This window comes from Periplaneta americana, chromosome 3 (assembly GCF_040183065.1).
Source record: "Periplaneta americana isolate PAMFEO1 chromosome 3, P.americana_PAMFEO1_priV1, whole genome shotgun sequence".
Classification (NCBI taxonomy): domain Eukaryota; kingdom Metazoa; phylum Arthropoda; class Insecta; order Blattodea; family Blattidae; genus Periplaneta; species Periplaneta americana.
This window is the reverse complement of record NC_091119.1, coordinates 116,611,119-116,634,511: the sequence shown is the minus strand read 5'-3', so window position 1 is coordinate 116,634,511 and position 23,393 is coordinate 116,611,119. Positions and strand designations below refer to the sequence as shown.

General features: G+C 34.6%; 1 protein-coding gene across 4 annotated transcripts in view; it reads left to right on the top strand.

Annotated features, from left to right (window-relative positions):
* The window catches only part of LOC138696410 (DENN domain-containing protein 1A-like), a 67,462-nt gene extending 54,313 nt beyond the window's left edge, over positions 1–13,149 (top strand). For all 4 annotated transcript variants that reach the window (XM_069821350.1, XM_069821351.1, XM_069821348.1 and 1 more), the window contains one exon: positions 6,411–13,149. In XM_069821350.1, the coding sequence (XP_069677451.1) occupies positions 6,411–6,977 (567 nt within the window). In that variant the 3' untranslated portion in view covers positions 6,978–13,149. The remainder of the gene's footprint in view (positions 1–6,410) is intronic.
* The last annotated feature ends 10,244 nt before the right edge of the window (positions 13,150–23,393 follow it).

The following is a 23,393-nucleotide window of genomic DNA, read 5'->3' as shown; positions in this document are numbered from 1 at the left end:
GAGCACTAGGAGCATTGTCGTCACAGCACGTAAATGATCGTAGAAACTAAGAAGGAGAAATGATGATAATAAGACAAGGAGAGAGTCCTGGAAAAAACATGGAACATTCCACAGGTACTAAATCCACTTTCACTAAATATAACTTCAGCACTCAGCTACCCAGCTATACCAGAACAGGGTTACCACACCTCACTGAATTCAGAAACGTCCAAAATGACAAATGTTTCCATCACATTCCATTCAGATAGAACAGTAACTATATATTCTGCCGAAAATCATATAAGTTTGGCTCTCAAATTCAGTCATAGTCCTTATGCGTCGAATCTCGCTGAACCCTCATTATAACTTCTCATCATGACAGCCGGTGTGGCGCCTGCTGCCCAGGGACTTGGGAAGCTCTCTCGTCAGTGGCATCTAGAACATTCACTGCCACTGCTTCAAAGCCCCACCTGGAAGGTGATCAAGAGGCTCAAAACTGTTACCTTTCAAAAGAGCCAATCAGAAGAACAGTCCCGAACCTAGGGATACAAAAAAAAAATAAATAAAATTTTAGTTAGCAAGGCTGGCACAATAACGCTTTCTTATAGAAAAGTATTAAACCGCTAGGAGAATGCTGAAATCTGGCGGTAAGAATCTAAATTACTAACAAAAGGTAAACATAAAGAAGCTAAGAAAATTAATTTACTCATCAATATCACCAACATATGAAAAATAAAAACCAAAAAAGAGGAAATAAAGAAATGGAAGGGAAAGAAAAGGAAAACAGTGGTGAAACAGTCGCCAAAGCATTGACTTTCAAATTTTGCATTCTTGTATTAGTGTATATTTGTACCTTAATTTGTAAATGCTATCTGCAATAAATTGTATTTGTTCACCATCCACTTACCTCAGCGATAAACTTCTAAGAGAAAAATGAAGAATTTTGGAAAAAAATCATGCAAGTTCTCTTAGTTATTGTTGTCATTTATGGAAAGCATGTTAAAATAATGTACCCTGGCTAATAAAGGGCAGATTTCCCTACTTTGATTATAAATAATTTTTTCTAGTTTTACTACCTTTAGTAGACGCAAATTACAAATTTCTAGTTGTCGACATAGATGCTTATGGCAAAGGAGATGAAATTCGATATTGTTTTTAATCTTGAATCTGAGAGCATATATAAGGATGCATTCAATTTTGTGCCTCAAAGATGCTTCCGATTTTATATGTACTGTGTATTACCTATTGTTGATGAATTGTTTAGATTCTCAGGTTTTAAAACTTTTTCAAACCAGTTGTTGACATAAACAATTTTCACTTATAGATTGAGTTGTGCAAGAAGAGTTCAATATTTACTGTCAAAGTTTCCAGGTTTCTTTTACACACCTAAATATTCGTATATAACCTAAAACAGTGGCTAAAGTTATATTAGACTGTTGTTATATACACAGTCTAGTTCGTGATGATTATCTGAAAAATAATTCTAGAATATTAGAAGACGTTACATATACATTTCCATTGGAAAATATTATTCTACTGGCATGAATGGGAAGGCATTCTGATACTGATTGTATGCAACTAAGAAACAGGTTTTCGAATTATTTTAGTAATGTAAATGTTGGTATCACCTGGATTTTGTTTCTAATTTACCATACTGTATCACTGGATTGATTTAAATTGGAAAAATAAATAAATAAATATATATATATATATATATATATATATATATATACATTAGCATGCAAATTAACCCATTATATCCCAACGTATGAAATATCATACGAGAAATACATAATTTTGTTTATTCAATTAACAATGTAAATATTGTTTGTTATGAGGGTTTTGTGTGTTGTTATTATACAAGGATGTTTTCATTTACCACACAGAAAGTTTCACCGTTTGTGAAACTGTCTTTTGTCCTTTAGTACAGTAGACAACATCAAGATGTCTATCAATGGAAGCAAAAACGCACCAAGGTAAACAATTTTGGCTTTATTTTATATAATACTGCATTTTTCTTGCTTCCTTATGTAATAATATGAAGAATGATCTTTATTGCTTCTATAATCCCATTATTGACAGATAGCTCCATTACATTATTGTAGTAGGACAAGTTGAATTGTTGTGTATGATAAATCATACGTTGGGAAGTAACGAGTTTCGTATTGTTTTAGGGTTCTGGAAACCAGTGAAGATTTTTTAAAAATTTTAGTAGGTTATTTTATAACACTTTATCAACATCTCTGGTTATTTAGCTTCTGAATGAGATGAAGGATACCTCCATTCTGGTTTGATGATCGTTCACCTCTGCTTCGACATGTGGGCGTGAAGCCAGCAGCCAGCTGGTCGGTCTAGGCCATTCACGGGCTGTAGCGCCACGGATTATTATTATTATTATTATTATTATTATTATTATAATGAGATGAAGGTGATAATGCCAGTGAAGTGAGTTCGGGATCCAGTATCTATTCATATATATTCAGACATATAATTGGTGCAATTGTTGAACACATTGTTAGAGAAAGAGTAAAATATGCATCAAAAAAGGGTTTCATGATCCAGTTGCCCTCAGAAGATGTATACAAATACAAAGCGATTTTGCTTTTATCTGGATACTGAAAATTATGCATCGACGTATGTACCTACTGCCAGAGACGACCTGACACGAACAATGCTCTTGCGAGCAACGCAATGTAAAGAAATTCCTTCGGTCAGATACATAGATTTTTGAACGATAACAATACCAGAAGACAAAATATATAAGATCTGACCACTTATTACACATATCAATGATAAATTTGGAAGCCTCATTGTCCCACTAGGGACTAAATTCTCTCTGGACGAAGCAATGGAACCATACTATGGGCATCACTCCATGAAACAATTTATTCGTGGAAAGTGCATTCAGTATGGATACAAGTTGGTATCTTGTTCATCCACGGGTTACCTCGTTAGTTTTCAACCCTATACTGGTGTAAGTGATAGAGAAGAAGGCAAAACAATTGGAACTGCTATTACTGAAAGACTATATATTGAATTCCTTCCTCAGAAATGTACAGTTTATATTGACAATTACTTCAATTCTCTTCCTCTTCTCAAAACCTTATCAGAAAAAGGTATCAACTGCATAGGAACTACTCGTAATGATCGAGTGGAGAAAGCTCCATTACACGATATGAAGAAAGGTCCCAGAGGTTCATACCACGCACTTATCAAGTGGCATGGCTACATATACAATGACAATGTTCTGGGACTAGGAAAATATTCTCGAGGGAGTAAAAATCTAAAGAAGTGTGGAAAGTGTTCTAAGTTTCGATGTGTGAGATGTAATGTTGGTTTACATCCAAAGAACAGTTTCTTGCAATACCATAAGCGATAACAATATATTTGCTAACACGAAGCAGTGCCATTGTTTACAAAATGTATCAACTTATTATTGTTATTAGTACATATGTAGTGTGAAACACATAAAACATCACGTGCAGCAAATGTTTACTCATATGAACAGAAAATTTATTTGTACTACACACCAACGCCCAGCGTATGATTTTTCATACAGCTTAAAAAACACATTTAAATTACATTATTGTCAAAATAAAACCATTATATGTGATAAGTGATCTAAGGGCATACTAGAACTCAAATTTAGTACAAAAATTCAAAAATATTTTATTTCGGGATATAATGGGTTAATCCGAACAACGTAATTACTTATGCAAAAACACTCAAACGGGATAAAAAAAAAGGATCTAAGACATACCTCAGTAATCTATGTGGCCTCCCTTGTTCCTAATAACAGCTCTGAGACGATTTGGATGGATTCCACTAATTTCCCACAAATATTCATTTCTTCATCGCGAAACCATACACCAATGAGGGCAGAAATCATCTTCTCCTTTGTAGAACAATCCATTTTTTGCAATCTTCTTTTGCAAATTGACCACAAGTTCTCAATGGGGTTGATGTCGGGTGAGTTGCCTGGCCAAGGGAGTACCTGAATATTCTTCTTGTTGAAGAATTCTGTAGTTTTTCGAGACGTATGGCATGGTGCCAGGTCTTGTTGGAACACACCTCTGCCATCCGGAAATGATTTTTGCAGCTGGGGTACGATTCTGGTTTCCAATAAGTGAATATATTTGTCAGAATTCATCATTCTCTTGATAGGTATTAATGCTTCAGGCCCTTCATGTGTAAAACAACCCCAAAACATTACTTTAGTGGGTATTTGGATGCTTGTTGGAGATGAGCTGCTGTTACTTTTTCGGATCCTTTCCATACGTAAGAAACACAGTGACCGTGGACCTCGAAATGAGACTCATCGGAAAAAAGTACATTCTTCCAGTCATTCACTGTCCAGTGTTGATGTAATTTTACCCACATTAAGCGTTTTTTGCACATAACAGGGGTTAGCATTTGCTTCTTAATAGGCTTACGAGCCCTTCGTCCAGCTTCCAAAAGCCTACGCCGCACTGTTGTGACGTGAATATTCGCCCCAGTGGTAGCCATTAACTCGCGGGTTAAGTCGACAGCAGTTAGTCTAGGATTTAATTTACTTTTCCTGACAATTAAACTATCATCTGCAGGTGAAGTCTTCCTTTTCCGGCCACAGTTTCCTTTTTTCTGGGGTGTGATGGATCCAGTCTCCCTGTATCGTTTTATGATCGAATTAACAGTAGCCAAACCGATGTGACATTCTGCAGCAATTTGCCTCTGTGTCATAGAAGAATGCTCTGCTAATGTTATAATTTTAGACCATTTTCGTGGAATTGTATCCATTTGTGAAGACGACAGAATGTACACAGGATTGCAGTATTAAGTCTTCAACACAACTGAAATGCTTATAAGTACAAAACGACAGGCAAAATGTCACATATTATAAAAAAAATAATAACGACAGACCTTCAACAATGGAATTACACGTACTACAGATGTCAATTAAAGCAGTATGAGCAGCTGTGAGATCAACAATGACAGAAAATGTAAAAATATATCGTGTTCGGATTAATTTTCACGCTACTGTATATATATATATATATTTAAATTGGAAAATATATATATATTTTGTGTAGATTCTTACTTAAAAATATATCCACAGTAATGCACCTAATTATCTAAACGGAAAATTTAAAATAACACATTAAAAAAAAGTATATATTTATTCATTAGATTTCTAATGTTCACTCAAATCCCTTCTCTTTCAATAGCGTTTACATTGTCCAAACATTCTAGTTGGGTAACTCTTCAATAAGCTGTTCCACTTAAATGGGATTGAAAATTTTCCCTTTCATGATTTTAAAGGAATAAAATATCATCGAATACTTGCAGATGTAAGAATTGTTATCTAGATTGCTCTTGAAGAGGCGGATGCCAGGCATTTCCCATATTTATTCTGCATTTAATTTCCTCTCTAGTGTCATTTATATTTGTTACTGTTGCTCCAAGGAATTTTTCCACCTTTTCAAAAGATAAATTCCCATTTTTTTTATATATATTTCCAATTCATACTAGGCCTATATCCTGGTCATGAGACATAAACATATACTTTGTTTTTTCGGAGTTTACTTTCAAACCTATCTCCTTATTTGCTTCAAATAAAATTGCCTAGTTTTCTCTAATTGTTTGTGGATTTTTCTCCTAACATATTCACGCCATCCGCATAAACAAACAGCTGATGTAACCCGTTCAATTCCAAGCCCTATCTGTTTTCCTGGACTTTTCTAATGGCATATTCTAGAGCAAAGTTAAAAAGTAAAGGTGATAGTGCATCTCTTTGCTTTAGCCTGCAGTGAATTGGAAAAGCAGAAACTGGTCTATACGAACTGTGCTGTTCGTTTTACTGAGACACATTTTAATTAATCGAACTGGTTTCTTGGGAATACCAAATTCAATAAGAATATTATATAAAACTTCTCTCTTAACCGAGTCGTATGCCTTTTTGGAATCTACAAATAACTGATGTACTGTGTCCTTATACTCCCATTTTTTCTCCAATATCTGTCGAATACAAAAAATCTGATTAATAGTCGATCTACTACACCTAAAATCACATTGAAGATCCCCAATAATTTCATCTACATAAGGAATTAATCTTCTCAAAAGAATATTGGACAAAATTTTATATGAGTTCAATAAAAGTGATATTCTTCGGAAGTTACTATGGTTAGTCTTTTCCCCTTCTTAAAGATAGGTGCAATTATGGACTCCTTCCATTGTTTTGGTCAGGCAACACTCCTAGGGAAACACAGCTTAATTGGTGGTCTGTAATTGCTTGTCTCCTCTTGTGTTGTTGCTAGTAAGATATTTCACTGTTGACAATGTGTGACATACAGATAACTGCCATAAATGTACTGCTGTAGGTTAATCAGTTTGATATTTGAAAAGAAATGAATTTTGCTTCTTGTTATGCTTATACAATCTACTTGTGTTTGCAGAGAGAAGGTGGAGACCTGATACGATTGGATTCAACCCCAAGTGAAGAGGACTTCGATCCCCTGTTAACCAAAGACAAAGCAGTGGCTCCTGTGTCCGTGTCTCAGACCTTGTCTGTAACAACAGAAGGTTTAGCAAATCCTCTTTATCCTTACTTTGTACCAACCGTTGGTAAATCATCCTCAACACCATATGCAGGTAACCAAAGTTTCTTGCACTCACATACTCAAAGACAATTAAACAAAGTGTCAGAACCAGAGATGGTTGGGCGAGTACAGGACTCTAGTGGGGGGCAGACATTCAGTAACTTGTACTCCTCGTCCTCTTCAAATGCCTTGAGTCCTGGGCAGTGCAACATGCAGGATATGGACCTGCTCAAGGAGTATGGCCTAGACTTCAAGAACCTGAGCTTCAAGAACGGTGGCACATCCCTGCGGCCATCACCACCTGCATCTCTGCCCACTTCTTCTGCTGCTCTTACTGTTAGGGATCCCTTTGATAACTTAGTCGATTTTTCAGACTCCACAATGAAATATCACTCACAGAAGCAATGGACAAAGTTTGATTGAAACTTTGTTATAATGAAAAGACGCAATTTTTGTGTTCATTTTGTCACATATTTGGGATGATGGTGTTGCTGTGTTTCAGATACCATTCCCTGCATTGTATTCTGTACAAAAGCAACCACCACTTCAGCCCCAAACATAGAATTTATTTGCTTTTTGAATGTTCATTAAGCAAGGCTGTGTGACCCATTTCAGCATGCAACTTAGTCGCTCAATCCAAAAGTATTCTATAAAAATCTTAAATCACATAATAGTACAATGAAGAAATAAAATGAAAAGATTGTAATTGTATTTCATATGATAAGGTAAATTATTTTGTAAAGCTGTTCATTATTTATATGATAGATTCGGATTATAGGGTGATCTGTTGCTTCATATCTTCTTTGAATCTCTGGTGCCTCGATAATACCTCTCACATGTAATTTCACTGTGTTCTTGCCTTTATTATACTTAATGCCAGTCTATTAATCTGCTCATTGTATTGTTTTTCGCTTTCTGTCTCATTATTTCTTAGCTATAACGGAGTTTATATGTTACCAACTCGTCATATTTGCTTGGAGGCTATGTGGATGAGAAGGAGACAGAAACAAGACACCCACTCTGCATGAACGTGAAGATAAGAATATCACAGGTCAACAACAATGGAAGAACAAAATCTCAATTTCTTACTATCCCCGGATAGTAAATTAATTTTTTCCTATTGTAAGCTTATTTCCCTTTTAAGTTTCATTGTGAATGATTCCATATCATGTAAGGAGACAGTATCTTCCAGTACTATCAAGGAATTCAATTTATTAATTTTTTTTTTATTCTTTTTACATATTCTTATTGAGGTGATTGGTTGAACATTGTGAAGATTCTTTAATCGGAACTCCTGTGCATGCCACAGTTATACATGTAAGTTACCACCTTCAGATATGAGAAATGTGAAATGTTACAAATAAATGCATAAAAATTAAAGACATTTTTATTTGCATAAAATGACTTTAATTTTTATTCAGTTCTTTTAAAATTGCATGTTTCTCTTGGGGAGGACACTCAAATTTTCAAAGAATAAAGTAAGTATAGTTCATACAGCAGAACGAAAGCAGAAATGTCTAAATCTAAGTTTTAAAATTAAATACTACTATATTTGCAAGATACACTGTTTGAAAAGCAACATTATTACCTGTACAACCAAATTCAACGTTAGTCTGCTTTACATTGTATTTTCTCCACATTTTTGATCAGCTTGGCAAGTTAAGATTATGCTGGTATTTTTATATGCACCAGTTCTACAACTGACATACTGTAGTAACAAACCATCTTTGCTAGTACAAATGTATGACATTACTACCATTCTATGCTGCTGTGACAAATATCATGCTCTGTATGTAAATTGGAACACTAGACTGAAGAGTTTTTATTCAGCTCATGATCATTGTTGTTTTCTCTGAAATGACTTTTATGTACAATAAATTTACATGTCAGTTCTGCATCAGCCTACTATTCAAAATTGTCCAATATAGGTAACAAGTCTGGAATATTCTATAAGCACAAAGGACAAAGTAGTTCAACTAACATCATTTCATTTATAATTTAATTTCTTACCTAGTAGTTCAGAAACTTATCGTGTAGAATCGCTATGCTGATGTGCGTGTCCACATGAATAGAAAAGTAAATGATTGCTTGTAACATTCACAGTAATTTACCTAAGTCGTGCTCATAAAGAAATTGCCATGCATTACGAGTTGTAATCACTCAAAGCACAAATGAATATCCAGTTATGCTGTTAATAGACATTATCTCTTAGAATTTATTTGAGAATGTAGTGAGAATGCTAGTGGTGATTTTTCTGTATATAGTTTTGTAAAGAGAATGTGTGTCGTCTTATGTGCTACAGCTTTTCAAGAAATTTCCGATAAATACAATGGTTACATACATTAAAATTTCTTTTTAACGAACCTTTGGGGGGACTAGTTATTTTTTTCTGAAATATGGATTTCTCTTAAAAGGATATTTTCACGTAATATAAGCTAAGAAGTGCTGAGAGTAGAAATTAAAACATCCTTAGATCGCTGATCTATATTATATTTACACATTCTTAATATCTATTAAATTTGCTATTAGCAAACACACAATAACAAACTTCAACAAATACACTTTCACAGCATAACAATAGCATATTTTTTTAAGTGCTACAAATAAATTTACAGTTTTTATATGCAAACACATAGTAACATTTCTACAAGCTCACTTTCAATAGAGATATGGATGCATACTATTTTAATTGCAGTGTATTGCTACTAGTGCCACACTGATGTGGCCATATCTCGTACAGAAATAGATCACATACATTTGGAATAAGTTCGAAATTTCCTTAATATGGATTATATAATTCGCATTCAAATGTATTCCTTAAAAGTGGACAAGTTACGAAGATGTTTTTCTTTGTGTACGTGCATGTTTGTGGTTTTTTAACAAGTTTTGCACACTTAATGCTGTGAAATATCGTCACTGCACCTCCAAAATCTGCTGTGTGCATTTAAACAGATTTTTCAGGGGAAATAAAAAACCACTATCACTTTTAATTCCCTTGATTTTCAAAGCTACTTTCGGTATAATTTCATCATTTTTCATATAAGGATTTAAATTATACGGAAAGTAGCTTTGATAATCAAGGAAATTAAAAGTAATAATACTTTTTTCTTTTTCCTGAAAAATCAGTTCAAATCACATAGCGGATTTTGGAGGTGCAGCAACGATATGTTACAGTATCACTGCCACTACTTCATAGGAAGATATATGTTCTTATGTTTTAATCTATGTTAGTTCTGATACCTTTTTCCTTGCAGAGGTACCTAAAAGATTTGAGACATGATAAAGCTCAGAAATATTAGAAAACTATTATTCTATACCATTTTGCCCCTTTATTTGTTATGCAGAAATAAAAAAAAGTCGAAAACATTTGTTATATTGTTGCTTTGTGAAGGGAGTTGTCAGTCATTGTTAAAATGCCAGTTTACATCATTTGCTTACATACTTACAAATGGCTTTTAAGGAACCCAGAGGTTCATTGCCGCCCTCACATAATTTGTAGTCATTGAATTATGACAGCTTCATAATGACAGTTATTATTATTATTATTATTATTATTATTATTATTATTCACGTCATCCGCATAGACAAGAAGCTGATGTAACCCGTTCAATTCCAAACCCTGCCTGTTATCCTGAACTTTCCTAATGGCATATTCTAAAGTGAAGTTAAAAAGTAAAGGTGATAGTGCATCTCCCTGCTTTAGCCCGCAGTGAATTAGAAAAGCATCAGATAGAAACTGACCTTAGGGAAAACACGGAAATTTTACTTGAAGCAAGTAAAGCGATCGGTTTGGAAGTAAATCCCGAAAAGACAAAGTATATAATTATGTCTCATGACCAGAATATTGTACGAAATGGAAATATAAAAATTGGAGATTTATCCTTCGAAGAGGTGGAAAAATTCAAATATCTTGGAGCAACAGTAACAAATATAAATGACACTTGGGAGGAAATTAAACGCAGAATAAATATGGGAAATGCGTGTTATTATTCGGTTGAGAAGCTCTTATCATCCAGTCTGCTGTCCAAAATTCTGAAAGTTAGAATTTATAAAACAGTTATATTACCGGTTCTTCTGTATGGTTGTGAAACTTGGACTCTCACTCTGAGAGAGGAACATAGGTTAAGGGTGTTTGAGAATAAGGTGCTTAGGAAAATATTTGGGGCTAAGCGGGATGATGTTACAGGAGAATGGAGAAAGTTACACAACACAGAACTGCACGCATTGTATTCTTCACCTGACATAATTAGGAACATTAAATCCAGACGTTTGAGATGGGTAGGGCATGTAGCACGTATGGGCAAATCCAGAAATGCATATAGAGTGTTAGTTGGGAGACCAGAGGGAAAAAGACCTTTAGGGAGGCCGAGACGTAGATGGGAGAATAATATTATAATGGATTTGAGGGAGGTGGGGTATGATGATAGAGACTGGATTAATCTTGCACAGGATAGGGACTGCTGGCGGGCTTATGTGAGGGCGGGAATGAACCTTCGAGTTCCTTAAAAGCCATTTGTAAGTAAGTATTATTATTATTATTATTATTATTATTATTATTATTATTATTATTATTATTATCATTATTATTATTAATATTTTTGTTGTGAATTATTTTAAAAGTGTGTAAATTGGGTATGGGCAAATGCTGATTACATTCGAGAATCCTCATGATGTACAGTAAATTTCATATACAGAGCTTAAGGGAAATAAGTCTCTCCATAGTAAGTGGCACAGCTGGATCCAGCTGAATACAATAAAACTTCATTTATACGTTTTTATGGGGGCGCATAAGTGAGAAAAATGTATAACTGAAATGGCATTTAATAACATGAAATAGCATTTGAAGACAATAGCGGGGAACGAGTTAAGTAAATTTAGTAAAATTTTCTCAAGAAAAATTTATAACTTCACAATTAAGCCATCTTTGAGTCTATAATACAGTACCCAAATTTATAACACATATTGCTGAAGAATGTAACATTATTTGTAGAAAATCTTAGCTGCTTAAAGCCAAAGACACTGGCTGATATATTACGTTTCAAACTCCAATTCAGAAAATTTTACGACCTTGACTTGCCTTGTTCTTCATATATAATCTTCATTTATTAACACGTCATTATTTTAGGGGGAAAAAAAGTTATTTTGGACTCCTTGCTCCTTCAGTTACATCATGGTGTATTACAAATGTTTCACTGTTTCTAAAGCAGTAACAGCATCATTAAAGAACACAAAATTGTTGGAGGCAAACATGTGTAGTTTCGAATTTCCACGATACTTGCTGTATTTTCGTGTTATATTTTCACGGCAAACCTAATTGATTTAGAACGTATAAATGACATTTCGCATGCCTTAGGGCAGGGATGTCAAGCACAGGCATATTGTACCCTCTGACAAGGATTTGAAGATATCATATAAGTGTAAAAGATGTATAAACGAAAAATATGTAACTGAAGTAAATTAACATGTAAAGTTTAGGAATTTTGTAGGAACTTCAGAAAAAAATATGTAAGTGAAAAGCCTATAAAAGAAATTTGACTGTAAGAGATTTCAATGGCAGCAGGAGTGTACGCAAGGGTGGAGAGGAGATTACCAGGTTTAAAATCCCCCCACCCCTTGAACTTAAAAAAATGACATTTAAATTTCAGTATTTCTTTTATCCATAATCGTTTTTCCTTCTCTAATTTTTCACTGTCAGAGTACCGTACAGCAATAGTAATATGCTTTACAAGAGTGGTATGTTGAAGTTTTCATGTTCGAGGAAAAGTTTGAAAAAGCGAAACATAGTTGAGCTTTTTTAATTTCCGAGAATTGAAAGAAAACATACCGCTCGTGTATTGTACATTATTTTGTGCGAAGATCGTTTATTACATACCTGAAAGAGGAATTTCTAATTATTTGCAATGAAATCTCCATCTTGGTTTCTGTTCAATGACTGCAAATTTGCAAAACAAAAATATCTATCTTCAACATTGTTGCTTTAAAATGTTTTCTGTGTTTACTATACTCCAGCAGGCCGTGATATATGTCTGTCTTTTTTTTTCCCCCAGTCTATGATGAGTCTGGAATCTTGTTGATTTTTTCACGGCTTCCTTAATGTTACTTGCATCACGAATGCAGTAACTTTAGTGGAGTTGTAGAGTTTACTTAATTTTTGCAAATATTTAAAAACAATAATTAACAGTGCAATTTAGGTGAAATTGCAGTGGTAAGTTTCCAATTTATAATCATTATTAATATATTGAACGTCTCTAAAAATAATATGTTAAAAGCCTAAAGCAGTAAAATCAATATGTCACTTAAGCGATAAGAAGAGGGAAATTGTTATGTGTGTTAGGTTGAGAATACTGAATGTGGAATTTTAGACTTTCCGCAGATTGGTTTTGTGTGGAAACCAAGCAAATACGCACGATCTCGCACAAAATCTGTACCGACATGTGGCATAGTCATCCTCCCCATCCTTCAGTATATTCATCATGCCAGTTTCATTCTTCATCCTTGGTGAGTTCCATGTTCCATTATTGTGTTTAATTAAATTTATTTCAATATATTTTTTTTCCATGGATTCTTGTCATGTAAAGTGAAGTGTCTTACTTTTCATATATATATATATATATATATATATATATATATATATATATATATATATATGATTTTTATGTAATAAGTGTAAAAGCGACACAAGCATTTTTTAATATATAAAATTAAACAGAAGTTAAAATTTGTTAGAAATGGATGTGAAAGAATTACGTTTCGAAAATGTTATAAGGATATTCATGAATATTGGAACATGGTATAATATTAATAAATATACCGTAACATAATAATAATAATAATAATAATACACAAAATGTAAAATCCGAGTAATGTAAATTGTAAACAATTTTAATAATAACCCCCTTGACAAAATTCTGCATATGCCACTGGCTGACAGCATTACTTTCTAGCAGTAGAAGCTGGTGACCAAAATATTTGGTGAGGCCTGATGTACTAGTTTAAGTAGACTACTTCCTATACAAAATGTTAATTATTGATATATTCATTATGTTTGTCATCATTATTACTATGTTGTTGTTATTATTATTGTTATTATTATTATTACTGCTACTACTACTACTACTACTACTACTACTACTACTACTACTACTACTACTACTACTACCAGTATTAATGGAAATAATAAAATGTTACTCACAAAATAAGTTGCTATGTGGTGAGTTTGTTTCAGTAACTTTTTCAATGTGATATTATACGTGGTACATTCATTAAGTTCTGAGACTGAGAGCATAGTGGCGGTGTGGTGCACTAGAACGGATAGGTGGCACCGTGATATGATACCTTGTCAGTTAGTTTCTCGTCCCAGCATCATACAGTTACGTGCATATAGTGTAAGCAGAACTACTGTCTTTGTTGTGACGGTGATTTGAATGCGCCCGTCGGAACTTGAGTATGTTGCAGTTTGAGCAACGGGCAAACTTCACGTTCTGTCAGAAATTATGCGAAACTGCTATAACCGATCATAACTGGAGACGAAACATGGTGTTTCCTTTACGATCCGCAACTGAAGCGACAATTCGCCACCTGGAAAACACCATTATTTCCACGACAGAAAAATCCGCAACAAGACAGGTCAAAAGGCAAGGTGATGCTTTAACAGTTTTTATTTTATTCAAATGGAATTGTTCACATAGAATTCATCCCACAAGGTGCAACTGTAGACAAGATCCTCTACAAAGAGATTCTTGGCCATTTACGCAATTCAATTCATCGTAAGTGTTCTGAGCTTTGCCATAGGAAGAATTGGCTATTGCTACACGACAACACCCCTGCACATCGCTCCATCCTTGTCCAAGAGGAACTTGCAAGGCAACAACAGGTCGCTGTTTTGCCACACCCTCCGTACTCACCTGATCTCGCACCATGCGATTTTTTTTCTCTTTCCCCTCATGAAATCAATCCTATGGGGGCGTAATTTTTGTGCGGCCGAAAAGGTCATGACTGCCACAAGAGAAGCCGTACGGTATCTTCCTGCCAACATCTTTCAGCGGTGCTTCCAGCAGCTACACCAATGTTGGCAGACGTGCATAGCGGCCAACGGCGACTATATTGAAGGAGGATGTCGATCTGTTTTAGTGTACGCCGTATCACGCGGCATCTTCTGAGACATCCAGATTCTTGTGGGTGCGTACCCTTCAGGCGTCAGTGTCAGAACTTAATGACTGTACCACGTATTATGTGCATGTTATGCTCAGATGAAGAAGTATATGTTCAAATTCCCTGGAAGTATTTTTCAGATCACTGAAGCCCTCAGTAGACCACTGTTCTTTGTTTCGACAGCAACAAGCATGGCCAACAGAAAAGTTTAATTCGTGCTACATTACTAAATAACCATTTGTTGCCCAAACCAGGACACATTGAAAGCTTGCGTTTTAAGACTGTGTTTATGGAAAATAAATTTTCAGTGATTGCGTAGGTTTGTATTTCTTTCAATATTATTTCTTCTGGGAAAAAGATATTCTAACAATAATCAATTACAATTATCATCATTATTGCTCGCATCTTTTTCGGTTTCTATTTTTCCGAAGTACAATAGTACATAAGTTATGAACTGAGACATAGTGTGGGTCGTGCCTGCCAGACAGCAGGAACTTTTATGTTATTTATGGTTTATTTAAGAAGACAAGTCACCACTGCTATTCTCACTCTAATCCATCGATGTTCTGTCATTGGTTTACATCACTTTATTCTTTAGCTGGACAGAGTGTACAGAAATATTTTGGATTATCGATGATAGTTCGTCCTGTCAATATGTTGGAACCGTTTGCATTGCTGTTTTTGTGTATCTTCTTTGTACTCGCCTTTTAATTATTATTGTGTCTGTATTCTTCTGGTGCCAGTAAAGTCTTGTAAACAGTTCACACCTTAAAATCTTGAAAAACAGAGCTGAAGCAGAGATTCACTTGTTTACATTTATTTTCAGTCAGCTTAATTAAAGTTTTATTTGGCACTGAATTCTCATAATTTGTTGTTGAATACTTTATATTCTGATTTTTTAGAATTATTTTAGCAAACGATTTGGCAGCACTCCAAAAGAAATAATCAGGGAATATCAAATAAAATGTTGTTGTTGTTGTCTAGTGCCTTTCATTTGGCAATGAAGCCATTAGCAGTCGTGCTTTCCAATACTTTTGAACTGTAGTTTCTTCTGATCTTAATGCTTCACAGGTCTTCAAGTGGTCTAAAAACCAAAGATTTTATGAAATTATTATTTCGTTAAAACATCTTTTTTAGTAACTGCATCAAATGATTCAGCATTATCTTTTTGAAGGACGCACTTGTTATTTCAGCTTCATTTAGTAGGGAAATAAAAGTAAACAGTATCTCATTGCATTAAACTTCATAGTCCTGTTCAAAAAATATGTCCAATTCACAATTGTGATGTCGCAGTCCATACTTCAGTTTTTTCAGTGTGTAATTGTCTCTCTTTTACAGCATGTGAATTTTCAAGTACAAAATGCACATATGTTGCAATATTTTAAACTCTTCACAATAATGCATTCTCTTGTCATGATCTATAACTTCTTATGCATGCAATTTAAGTTCTTCCTTCTCTACTTTATGTGCTCTCTAAACAGAGCTGTTTGTTTGTTTGTTGTGCTAATTTCCAGATTTTGAGCATGCTGTCCAATATACCCAAAAGTTTGTATACTGTTAAACTTGTGAGCCTACTACGTCACCTTTCACAGCCATCATCAAAATACAAGCACATCATTGTTTCCATATTGTTAGAGTGAAGATTGGTTCACCATTCTGTAAGAACTAGGCCTACTCCATAAGCAGAAGACTCCCCCCCCCCCCACTTTCTACTTTAGTGGTAGGAAACCATATAGCTTAAAGACACTTGACTGCAAACAACTCGTAGTAAACCCTTTAGCATTTGTACCACACAGTAATCACTCCCTGCCTCTTCGGACACTGCTTTAACTTGAATCTGCAGTGCAATATAGTCTTATATACAATTTTGTTTTGAAAGTCCTTTAAGCATTGGTGCCACCTGTCCTTGTGATATCAAAACAGATTTGCGTGCTATTGGTCTGCAAGGTGATCATGTTACATATTTCGCTATTTTTTTAGAAAAATATCCATTTCGCATTTGCGATCATATGCATTTTCGCGGTTTCAGAACTTGATATTATTGCATATTTTGGTAAATGAAAACAAAATACAGCAGGACAAATTATCAAACTAAAATTTCGGGGATGTAGTTAATACCAAAAAAATAGGTGCTTTATCTACAACTTGACCGAGACTTCCCTAATACTCTATATGGAAAAAGGGAAGAAGTGTACCTGTGTTGTTTTTGTGTGCATTGACAGAATACTAAGAAAGAAATTGAAAAACATTGATTTTGACAATTACATGCCACTCATTCATCTGATATACCATAAGACAGAATTGCACTCAGTTAGGGAGCAGTGCACTGTGTTATATCATTATGCATCTCATGAAGGTGACTATTACATGTGTGATCACAAAATTCCATTTGCCCATACCTGGTGATATAACTATTTCAAACTCGCAATACTCATTATAATGCAGTCATTCAACTGTCATCATTATTGCAGGTACAGAAAATAAGCTTAAGCTGCAGTACATATTTCAAAGGATTTGTGATATGGAAGTTACAGTGATATCAAGTGTGGATAATACAGTTGTTCTTTTTGTGCTATATAGTACTATATAATTATGTGTTCTTATAGAGTTTTCAATTTATATTAATAAGATGCCGATTGCCTGCTGACTTGTATGTAAACTAGTGTTCCAAATTACATATAACTAAATTTTTTTTTAACTGTATAGGTCTACAAGATACAAGAATGGTATTACTCTTGTACTGATATCATGTTTTTCTAGGGAAACTACTCAGTGGAATATATTTTAGCCCATTCCTTATCAGGAAAAGTAAACATTATTTGGGACACTTGTAATGTTAATATACTTAATTTTTTCCTTGCATTAATATGAGCTTTGATCTCTTTCACTAGGTAGCAGTTCAAGTCTTCTGAACAAAAAAAAAAAAAAGTTTTCCAATGTCACTTTTAATGTTGGAAAAAATCCATTGTTCTTGCAATGTCCTCAGTCATTAAGCTTCGGTAATGCTGAAATTTATCAATCTTAATTATCATTTGTTATATTTGTGTATTGAAAGTGAGTGACGCAACAAGAGAAAACTGTGATCTGGAAACAAAGTTTTACTGAAACATTTACCAAGTTACAGGGCTTGCAGTAGCATCACGGTTAAGCCATAATGCTGCAAGCCAAAAGGTCTCGGATTCGATTTCCAATGGGGTAATCGATTTTTCCATTGATCTAACCTTCCATCCGACTATGGCCCTGGGGTCTACTCAGCCTCTAACAGAAATGAGTGCCAGGGGCATTTCCTTGGATGTAAAGGTGACGGGCACGTAGGACTGACATCCCTACTATCATTACATGCTGATTGTCTGTAAAGGTGGGAACCTTAACCTCTCGCCACCCTCTGGGCCTATTTGGCCTGTTGTGAGGTTGACTTTATCTTTTACCAAGTTATAAGCCTTGAGGAGTAATTTTAAAATACCTAGGTGTAGGTGATTTGTCATTTTTCCAAGAAATTGATATCAGATTGTGCTGATTTGTAGCTGTCAAAATTGTGCTATTAATTCCAATGTGATTTTGCTGTAAATGAGCTATTAAAAAGATAGTGGCTTTTGTGAAATACTATTCATTGAGTTAATTATTTATCAAGACAGCCGAACTTGTACATAAACTGTGGCATAGAGTATAATGTTACAATCTAGTAGTATTCATGTTGTTTTCTTTTCTTCTTTTTTTTTATTATATTATTCAGTAATTTTGCATTAAATCCACATGTTTAAACATATTTTTTACGTGTACCACATTGTGAAATCCATCTTTACTATTTAAATATTATTTGTTCAGAAGACACTGTGCACTTTTTTTTTTTTTGTATCTGTCAACTCATTGTACAGAAATCATCTACTGACCCTTATATTCTCGAAATTATATAGAACAATAAAGAATACAAGCAGAATTTTACAGCTTTACATACGTGTCATGATTAAAATTCATAAGCTTCACTCTAATAGCAGTGTTACTATAAACACCATGTTTACACCAGTGAAAGGTCTCGTAACTTCGATACATACAAAAAAAAATTGAGAAATTTAATAAAAATGAATTATTGTTGATACAATATGAAGTAGTTGCACGGTAAAGAATTAAAAATGAAACAAGGGACATTCGAATCCAAACATAATATTCTTTGACACTACTGATCACAACAATGCTGCTATTGGTGGTAGAACTGAAAGTATCTGGTCAAGGAACCTAATGACACTGCTTTACATAAAGCTAATCCTTTTGGAAACATGGCTGCCTCCATCTAAAATGCAGACATAGTATATTGGAATTCAGTCTGCAGTCTCGCCCTGTAACATCCTTTTTTCTGTCTTCTTGTAGTAGTTGACAAAATATGAAGGTCAGGTTTGCTGAGATTCTTATTCATAGCAAGGTAGTAATGGAGGAATTGCTAAATTTTGACAGGAAGAAAAGAGACCCAAGAAAATTGACTTCATCACAATCTTTGTCACAAATTGCACTTAAACTTAATATAGGGTTACCAAGCGTCCGTATTTAGCAGGACATGTCCATATTTTGAAGGTCTGTCCTTCCATCTATATTTATTTTTGAAGATTTGCTAAATGTCCGTTATTTTTTATGAAAAATTTCCAGTCATCTCATTTTCAATAATTACATTTCGAAACATAATCCTGAACTGCAAATAAAACTTTAATTTTTCGTCAATATATTTTATTCTTAGACTGAACTCACTTCAATGGTACAATAGTGCTCCAAGTATTAGCGTCACTGCTCAATATTCTCTTTGGAAAACAAGCCAAAAATAAACCATGGCAGATCACACTTTATTCATAAAATCAATCAATCGACGTGCATATTGCATGTTCCGTGGCACTATCAGTAACACAAGATTGAGCCAATTTCAGTTTTTTTTCCTCCACCTGAAAATCGTGATCAGTAAAATTTTAAACATGTGAAATTATTCTTTTGAATGTAGTGAAGGTCATTGTTTCAGTCATCTATTAGCAAATACATGGCGAATGAAGTAGTTTTGTAAATAGGCCTACATGTAAAGTTTGTTAAAAATAAATAGGTTGATATTTTTCATGCAAGTTTCTGTTTACTGAGCTGGCACTAAAAGGTACTGTACTGTAATTATATATATATATATATATATATATATATATATATATATATATATATATATATATATATATATATTATTTATTTATTTATTTATTTTTTTTGTTTGAACTGTATTTTAATGATATTCTTTTACTGTATAGATAATTATTTAACATATGCCTATGTAAATTAACGAGTAATATCCATTTTTTTAATTTTACTTTTGAATCTAGAAAAATCCTAAGGAATAGAGCATTTACAAATGTTTTTGTGTCCTGCTTTTTGAACCAGATGTCCTGCTTTTCACCTAAGAGTCTCTGGTAACCCTAACTTAATAGAATGTGAACTTCGGTTTCTAGTATCAAAGTTAATTCATTGGTCATTCTGCTAACAGTGCGTCATCATGCTAAGGTGTAGATAAAAACAATTTAAGAGAACACAACAATTTCACTGCTGATTTATCTTGTTACAAAATGCTAGCTGGAAATTAGTTGCTGTGACGATTGAATGTAGTGGCATTCATTCATTTAGTGTTCTGCCCAAGGGCAGATCTTTCACTGCAAACCCAGCTTTCTCCAGTCTTTCCTATTTTCTGCCTTCCTCTTTGTTTCCTCATATGATCCATATTAATTATCTTAATGTCTTCTATCATCTGATATCTTCTTCTACCCCAAACTCTTTTCCTGTTCACTATTCCTTCCAGTGTATCCTTCAGTAGGCAATTTCTTCTCAGCCAGTGACCCAACCAATTCCTTTTCCTCAGCTTAATTTCTTATTCTGTCTGTCCACTTCACACGTTCCATTCTTCTCCATATCCACATTTCAAATGCCTCTATTCGCTTCTCTTCACTTTGTCATAATGTCCATGTTTCTGCTCCATACAATGCCACACTTCATACAAAGCACTTCACTAGTCTCTCCCTTAGTTTTTTTTCCAGAGGTCCACAGAAGATGCTCCTTTTTCTATTAGAAGCTTCCTTGCCCATTGCTATCCTCCTTTTGATTTCCTGGCAGCAGCTCATGTTACTGCTTATAGTACACCCCAAGTATTTGAAGCTGTCCACTTGTTCTACTGCCTCATTTAGAATTCGCAAGTTTATCTTCTGTATTTTTCTTTCTATGACCATGCTCTTCGTCTTATTTGCATTTATCTTCATCCCATACTGCTCACAGCTGTCATTTAGCTCCAGTAGCATATCCTTTAGTATCATTTCCTCTTCTGCTAACAATGTCATATCATCAGCAACTTCTTCCTCCTACTATCACTCCTCCCATCTCCTGCAGTTCTTCACTAAATCCTCCAAGTAGATGTTGAACAGGGTAGGTGATAAAGGACATTCTTGACATACTCCTCTTCCAATTTCACTTCCTTCTGACATTTCTTCTCCTAACCTGACTTTCACTCGTTTCGTATAAACATTACTGAACAGTCTTCTCTCTTTCCAATGCACCCCAATTTTCTTTAGGATCCCCCTCATTTTATTCCAATCCACTCTGTCAAAAGCCTTCTCTAAATCCACAAATACTACATACACTTCTTTATTCTTCTCTAGGTATCTTTGGCTGATTGTTCATAGCAATCCAATTGCATCTCTCGTACCTTTTTCCTTCCTGAAGCCAAACTGATCTTCTTCTGCTCCAATCTTCCTGATTCAATATTCTCAAGAGAACCTTCGCTGAGTGCGATATTAAATTGATAGTCCTGAACTCCTTACATTTCTTGGCATTATTTTTCTTCGGTATTGGAATCAACACCGTCTCCATAAAATCTTCAGGCTGTTTGCCTTTCTCATATATTTCGTTGCATAATGATAGAATTTGTTTCTTGTCTTTACCCAAGCATTTCACTAATTCAATGAGAATTCCATCAACCCCTGTTGCTTTCCCATTCTTCATTTCCTTAAGCACTAGTTCAACTTCTTCACTTAAAATAGAAAATCCTTTTTTCGTCTTTTGATACAGCTTCTTCGTCTTCTATAGTTAAGTCATCTGGACGATTCCTTGTTTCATATAACTCTTCTACATATTTCGTCCTTGTTTGTCTCTTATTTCATTTCCAATGTCGTCCTCTATCAACCACATGGATTTTCTCTTCTCTAATTTGTGAAGTCCAAACATTTTACTTTGTGGTACATTAAATCATATCTTCCTTTTCTCTTTAGATCCTGTATTTCTTCACATTTCTCTTTCATCCGGTCTTCTTTTGCTTTATCAGTTTCTTTTCTTAGTTCATTGTTTAGTTTCCTATAGTTTCTTCTACCTTCTTCTGTGTTGTTGGTTTTCCATTTCCTCCTCTCCTCGATCTTCAACATTTTTCTTGTGACCCAAGGTTTCTTAATTCTCACACCTTCTGCGTATCCTATTGTTTCTTTTGCTGTTGTCTATATACAATTTTTTTTAACGAGTCCAGTACTCATTACTATTCTCAGGTGTGGATTCTAATGTAGCAGCTTTCTCTTGAAAATTTTCTTGAAACTTTCTTCTGTCCTCTTCATTCTTCAGTTTTTTCATGTTCAATTTCTTCGTCATCTGTCTTACTCTTACCTTCTTTAGACGAATATCTACTTCGCCTATCAGCAGAACATGATCTGAGTTATTATCCACTCCTGGGGTAGAGTCTTTGCATTTCGTAACCAATTTCGGAATCTTTCCTGTACCAGTATATAGTCTATCTGATATCTACTTAATGTATTTCCAGCAATCATTGCATTTTTTTTATAGAAATTGACCAAATATTCTCCTCTATCATTTCCTTTTCCCAATGTATATTTTCCAACTGTTCTTCCATCTTGTCCTTCTCCTACAACTGCGTTCCAGTTGCTCATTAGGATTACGCATGCTCCCTTCTTCTCCTCTCAACTATCTCTTCTATCTTGTCTTAGCTTTCTTTCACTTCCTCATCTGTTAATCCAGTATGTGGCATATAAACTTGCTCTAGCACTAAGTCCATTTTCTTCCCATGTAGTCTCACCATTATCATCCTATCATCTACATAATGCGCTATCACTTTATCTTTCACACGTGGTCCCAGTAATACACCAACACCATAACTTCCTTTGCACTCACCATTTGAATAAAAGAACCTAAATTCATCACTCAGCACTATTTTTCCACCTCACTTCTGATATTCCCATCACATCCACTTTGATTCTTCTTATTTCCTCCTTTAAGTTTTCCAACTTATCTGCTTGCAGAAGAATCCTTACATTCCATGTCCAATCCTCAATCTTCTTTTCATCTCTCTGTTGGATCACTTCATAATGTGTCCTTCCCCAGCATCCCTCTCCTGGACATCCGAATGAAGGGGATAGTTTACATCTGGAATATTTTACCATGGAAAGACTCATCATGCCATGTTTGCAGTTTTTCTTGGAAAAAATAAATGCGGTAGCTTCCCATTGCTTTCTGCACACCACACTCTCTTTCGCATCTTAAAAAGATCCCAAGGGGCCCCAGCGTGGAGGTGAGGAAAGTGGATTTGACTAATTAGGCCCTCTGTACTTCACTGAAATTCACCGCAAGGGTTAAATATCAGTTCTATTAGGGTTTTTGACTTGATCAGAGACTGGGAAATCCCAA